At 35.7% G+C, this 6687-nt stretch overlaps 1 protein-coding gene across 2 annotated transcripts in view; it reads right to left on the bottom strand.

Annotated features, from left to right (window-relative positions):
• Positions 1 to 848: 848 nt before the first annotated feature.
• The window catches only part of LOC107302465 (triadin-like), an 83512-nt gene continuing 77673 nt past the window's right edge, over positions 849 to 6687 (bottom strand). Inside the window, exons 12-16 of one of the 2 annotated variants that reach the window (XM_015831569.1) lie at positions 3619 to 3654; positions 1952 to 1984; positions 1795 to 1833; positions 1007 to 1039; positions 849 to 900 (exon numbers count right to left, since the gene is read on the bottom strand). In XM_015831569.1, coding sequence (XP_015687055.1) covers positions 851 to 900; positions 1007 to 1039; positions 1795 to 1833; positions 1952 to 1984; positions 3619 to 3654 — 191 coding nt within the window. In that variant the 3' untranslated portion in view covers positions 849 to 850. The remainder of the gene's footprint in view (positions 901 to 1006; positions 1040 to 1794; positions 1834 to 1951; positions 1985 to 3618; positions 3655 to 6687) is intronic. The other variant, XM_015831570.1, reaches the window with a different exon arrangement.

Genomic DNA, 6687 nt, shown 5'->3' with positions numbered 1-6687 from the left:
TTTATCTTTCCAATGTTGCATTAACAGTCTTTTAGCTACAATAAGGGCATGGAGAATCCATTCATGTTGTTCAGTTGTCAAATTCCTTGAGCTAGGTATGTAATTTAAGATAACATTATCCTTGGAAAATCTTAGCTTTTGTTTGCACAGTCAACATTTATGTAGTCCTTTATTTTGTCCCCAAATTTAATGCTTTTAAAGAAGCATTGCCATTACTGCATACCAACAAAAATGCTGTCCTACACAATCCTTTTCTATACAAACATAATGGAGTCCAATAAATTCTAAATATTATTTTTGGTTTTATAAGTCGTAAGCTGTGATCTATTGATATCCTAGGTATAGACGTTAAGACACAGTCTCATTGTCTAAGCAATATAGGAACCTCTAATTCTTTATTTCACTATTTTTTTTACCATTTGCATATCAAATTGATTTATTAATAACATCTATTGAAATGAATAGTTGGTTTCTTCAGTTTAAAAAGATTTAACCAATTGTTCTCATATCTCAGGTGTCTCATAAACTGAAAATGCGGCTGGTTCAAACAACGCTGTTAACAATGATTGTAGCCGTAAATATAGATTAAAAATTTGTCCTCATCATCTATCAATTGATCCAAAATCAATATTCCCACTTTCATCCAATTTTTCCATATCAACATTTCCCCCCTAATTTTTAACATTGAATTTCCCCATAAAGTCAGTTTAGCATGGGAAAAAGGATTGAATCATCTCCTATCAAAATTTGATGTTTTTTTCAATAGCTGCTTCTCTTATGGAACACTCATTTCTGTAGTCTTTGATTACTTTTCAAGGTAGAAAGTTGACTGTCCCAGATTTTTTTTTTCTTAGGTCTTACCAGTTTTGTTTGCATACACAGCCTTCTTTGGCAGCTTGGCTAAAATGAAAAGGTTTAAATATATTGATTATCACACATATTGAATACTTATGCATAACACAACTTTTAGGTACCGGTAAATGTAGGAAAATAAGAACATGCTTACCTATTTCTATTGACTTTTCTTTCTTGTCTGGTTCTAGAAAATAAGAGAAAGGTTTGAACTTGATTTCTGCATTCGGGTATTCAAAATAAACAATGAATGATTCCATATTTAACAAAGAAGGAAGCAATATATTGAGGGCAATTCGAGACAGAATGTTTTAATTCTTCAATTAAAATTAAGGTAGAATTGAGGAGATTCCTCTGACTAGATAACTCACAGTTGGCGGAATGCAATTTATGATCTATTCATTTTTGTTGGGTTTTTTTAAAAAAAAAAGAACTTAAGGTTTATATGACCAGAAAATGATTTTTGCATTTAAATATTCCAAATAAACAGTATATAATTTAATACTTAACAAAGAAGCAAATGACAGACTAAGGGGACTTTAATTCCACAAACAAAACTAATCTGGGATTGAATATATTCTGAATTCAGTTGGAAGAATATACTTTATTATCTATTCTTTTTTGTTTCTGTGTTTTTCTTCTTAAGGCTTATATGTCTTCCGAGATGAAAATAAGACTGAGCTCTTCCAGTAATCTGGCTCCAGTACCAAGATCAAATATGAGGACATCTCCTCAACAAAAGCCAAGCAGACTATGTTGGAACCAAAGCAACAGGACTGTGTGGATGAGGCGTAGGTAACCCATCCCTAGGAAATTTATTATACAAATTTTTGGCTTTATTTCACTAGGTAGTCACTTAGGATGTGTAACAGCCATTTTCAGAGTCTTCTGTTAATTTATACTAAATGTTCAAAAGGAGATACGTTTTTACCCCATTCTTACCAGATTTCTTTACATGGACATGTTTCTTTGGCACTTTGGCTAAAAGAAGAAGATATAAGGATTTCAGTTATTCTACAATTTGAACTTGTATAATCCATATCCATATCCAATATCATGTTCTGCAGTTGTAAAAGAAAGAAAACATTTACATACTGACCTATTTCTATTGGCTTTTCTTTTTTATGTGTTTCTAGGATGTAAGAAGAAGAACAGAAAATGATTTCTCCATCAGAGTCTATAAGGGTGTGCTTATTCCATATATTCCATATCATTATTGAAATGATAAACCAAGATCACAGTTAATTAGTCTTGTGATTTCATAATTAAAACAAAGTAGGGATTAAGTCGCTCTTATTTTCTTCCTGTTGTATATATGCTGTTTATTTTTGTTATTGCTGAATATTCTCCAAATTTAAGTAGCCAATCAGATATCATCAGAATTGTTTCTTTCTTCCAATTCTGTGCAAAATTTATTCTCATTGCCATGAGAATACACACACACACACACACACACACACACACACACACACTGGGATTATATCTCGTAAAAAAAGGTGCAATTTCATTTCAAATTTAATTTCTGAACTTTTCTGCATTGTACTATGTATATCTTTCCAGTACTTTTGAGAGGTTTTTTACATATTCATTAAATATAAAATTTCTGTTTCATGGCATTTACAACATTTATTACTATATGATATATGATTGGACTATATGGAGATAAATCGATGGAGTTGTGTACCATATGTAAAACATTTTATACCAATTTTCTTTTAGGTTGTGACTTGAGGTAGATTTTATGGATTTAATCCATAATTCTTCTCGTTGTGTAGTGATTGTTTCTTTGAAATTTTGCACCCGTTTTATCATAAGGTTTTATTTTATTTTTCTTGTCTCCATGTCATATCTAAGTAGGAGTTTGTATATGTGCTCCTAACAAATGGTATTTGTTTTAAATTGGCACTTCACTTAAAATCAGAATGTTCTATGTTAAATTATGGCAAGAGTTCAAAAGAGATCTCAGAAGATGGAAGAACGTAAGGCCACTTTGATCAGGATCAATTGTAATTGTTAACATAAAATTATTACCCAAGACCAATTATTTATTCCAAATGGCATCAGAGAGTTATAAATCTCAGGGAGAACCTTACAAAAATAGCAAGAAATAGTCAGCAAATTTATATGAAGTGGGAAAAGTCCCGTAGTTAAATTAAAACTGTTCAAGATTCAAAAGAGGTGGTTTTGTTCTTCAAAATTTATATTAAATCAGAAAGCAAGTTGCTTGTCATGGGTAACAGAGTGAATAAAACTCTTGATTAGTAGAATGTTAATGGACTGAAAAATATACATAGTACAATGGATATTTATGAAACACAAAGGAGGATGAACATTTAAATGGACATATTATCAATAAAGTTTAATAGAAGCATGGAATTCTATAAGGAAAATAATAAGCCCATTAGATAGACTTGTTAGTGTGTCCTTTAAATGTCTTTCATACTGGAGATAATTACAGTAGGAAAAATGTAATTACATATGCAGACATGGTCCATCCAGACTCAGTGAATGGATTGAAGAGATAGCAAGAATTATTCAGTGAAGACCAGAATATGGATGATTTTGAGGCAGAGGATAGGGGGCTGTAGGGATTAGTCCTAAGTAACTCACAGGAACAAGATGTAGTCTATTTTTCATGTCATTTTATTTCATTACTCAATGTCTTCTTCTATGGCATGCTCACATCAACAATCTTGTATGAATTAATACGAAGTATTCAAAACAGAAAGTGTAATTTAGAGGGGGGAAAAAACCCCCAGGTCTTACCAGATTCTTTCACATGTGCACCCTTCTTTGACCAGTCTGCAAAAATAAAAGAGTAAAAGGATTATGATAATTTTTCAATAGCATACTATATGAATATGTTTCTGGGGAGCAGAGGTGATAAAATGGGATGTGGTTTCCTATTTCTATCAGCTTTTCTTTCTTGTAGGGTTCTGGAAGGTAACAGGAAAACAAGGGCATCGTTTCTGCCCTTGAAAGTTCTTAGTAAGCAGTGTAGCACTTCTACACTGACCAGAAAATAAAATGATAGACTGGGGTCACTTACAGACGGTGAGCTTACTCATTCCCCAATTAAGACTTTGAAAGGGCAGTTAGTCTGTTTTATTACAAGAGAGAAGTAGAAAGGACACGTTTTGCTTTTTTGTAAATGTACAGTGCTCATAGAGAACCAAGGATGAATCAGATGCTACCTTTGAAGAAATGACAGCTAACTATTGTTTGTCTGCCTGCAAACAAGAAATGAATGTCTTGTCCTACCCACTCACTTTCAAGAACCTCTTCCCCTCCACCCAACAAAAAAAAATAAAATAAAAATAAACCAAAAACCTATTGCCATAGAGGCAAATCACCTATAGAGAGATATAAAGGCCCTTCTCCTTTGGATCTAAACAGACAAGTCATGTGCAAGAAAACCAAGCTAATAAATTAGTGTTTATTTAAAAGATGTATATTGTCGCCCATTTAAGCAACTCTGGAGAGCTTACAAGAACCAATTAATATTAAATTAATATGCATGTCAGAATATCCTAAAAAGGGAGAAATGACTCATCAGCATTTCAAAAGACCACATAGGGAACAAAGTGCCATTATATATGCAAACTTTCTACAGTTTAATCATATATGGCAATGATGGCAAACCTTTTAGAGACTGAGTGCCCAAACTGCAACCCAAAACCCACTTATTCATCATCGGGTGCCGGGTGGGCATGGCCCATTGGGTGGGCGTGGCCCATTGGGTGAGTGTGGCCCATTGGGTGGGCGTGGCTGTAGTGGTAACGGCAGACTGGGTTGACTAAAAAGTTCAATCAATCAATTCCAACTTTGCAAGATCTTTTTTTTTTCCGCGAGAAGTTGAAATTGACTGATTGATTGAACCTTTTTTTTTTTTTTTTTTTGCACATGGCGGCGGAGGCCTAAAGCGAAAAGGTTTTATAAAACCCAGCTGAAGGCCTAGGACTGGGGCAACGTGCCATAGGTTCGCCACCACTGATATATGGCAAAATCATGCATTGAATCAATGAGAAATGGACACATGGAGCTATGTATGTTTATGTAGTATAATTACCCCAATATTGATATCTGAGATAAACTTTTCTATTTACCTGTTGGTTTCCTTTATTCATTAGACACAGAATTATTATTTCATAACAACTTGGTGTTAGAAATGGAATCAGAAACAGTGATTGATAAGTAGTTGGGGAAACAGGATCTGGCATCCTGGCATGAAGCCGCTAACAATGGCATCAGTGGATTGCTCAATCCAATTTTGCATTGCATCTGCCCTGTCAAGAAATGGCCTTAGGCTATGAAATTCTTAATTTTATTCTATCGTCTACAGACAGAAAAATAATATTTGCCCATATAAATACTGTCTTAATGTACACGGACGCCTTGCTACTATTGCAACACAGTTCAGTGTTACATTAGTAATCATATGATTAAGTGTTTGGATTAACGTTATAAATAATATATTAATAATATTATGTGACTGCATGTGGTAGAATGCACTAAGCATTTTATTATCTTTAGTTGTTGCTGTATTAATTAACATTTTCTCCATGATTTACTCAGCAGTGACTACCTAAGCATAACTAGATATAATGGAGGTTATCTAACATTACTTCCTGACTTCTACTACATTCTCTTCACTCCATTATTCATGGGGGAGAAAGAATCCCTCTCTTTTCCAGTAGAACTAAGGGGAATGAGGCAAGTGGTTTTGAACAACCCTACCTCTCTCCTTTAACAAACTTCTTATAACTAAATAGGATATATTCTGCCTCGTTTCCTGACACAGAAGCATGGGCCACAGAATATCCAACATTCACTGAAGCTACTTGAAAAGACAGTGGTGGTGTGTAATAACAAAGATCACTTATACGGTTGATGGCTCAGGAAGGAAAAGGAAGTTGGCAGAAGAGGGTGGGGACCAGCCCATCTGCTGTTTGGGGAATATTTAGAAGATCAACTCCCCAAATGTCAATCTCAGGTGGTGAGACAATCAGGAAGATATCAAGCCTTCTTGTGAAAGACCTAGGCTTGCTATCAATTAACAGCAAGACAAGAAGTGAAAGGATTTTCTAAAGCACAGCATTGTCTCTAGAGTAGCTTGACTAGAAAATGACAGAATAAACATATTTTATGTTTCCTTTAAAGGAAGAGTTCATTGTCAAGACTATGAAATCCCACATAGCTTAAAGTTAAAAATCTCATCAGTGTTACTTCTACATTAAGACGTTTTCTCATCAGCCTGCAGATTGCTTCTTGTAGCTAGCTTGCTCCCCCTGCCTGATTCATGCAGAAGTCTCAATATCCATGAATCAGTTTTACTGTACTCGGTATTGCAGTTGTAAAGTTTGAAACTTGTGATCTCAATAGATGGTTACAAGGAGCTTATAGTAGATCATTGGAGGAATAGATCAGATAATCAGATATTCAGCCCCCACTCACACGGGTGGACACACACTGGATCTAGTTTTTGTCTCTGGCCAGTGGCAGAGTGATCTGACAGTAGGGGAGATAGTGGTTGAGCCCTTGTCATGGTCAGATCATTCTCTCCTAAGGTTGGTCTTCCGGACCGCTCCCCCTCGCCGCAGGGAGACGGAACCGCCTAGATGGTTCCGTCCCAGGCAACTGATGGACCCTGAGAGGTTCCTGATGGAGCTTGGGCCATATCCGGAGGATCTAGTCCACGACTCGGCGGAAAATCAGGCGGCGGCCTGGGAGACAACTGCCGCCGCAGCATTGGACCGAGTCGTGCCTTTGCGGCCTCTGACCCGACGTAGATCTCGACCAGCTCCTTGGTTTACCGAGGGGCTGAGAGAGATGAAA

Source organism: Protobothrops mucrosquamatus, unplaced genomic scaffold, assembly GCF_001527695.2.
Source record: "Protobothrops mucrosquamatus isolate PMUCROS unplaced genomic scaffold, P.Mucros_1.0 scaffold_262, whole genome shotgun sequence".
Lineage (NCBI taxonomy): Eukaryota > Metazoa > Chordata > Lepidosauria > Squamata > Viperidae > Protobothrops > Protobothrops mucrosquamatus.
Note: the sequence above shows the minus strand (reverse complement) of the source record. Positions and strands in the feature narration are given on the sequence as shown.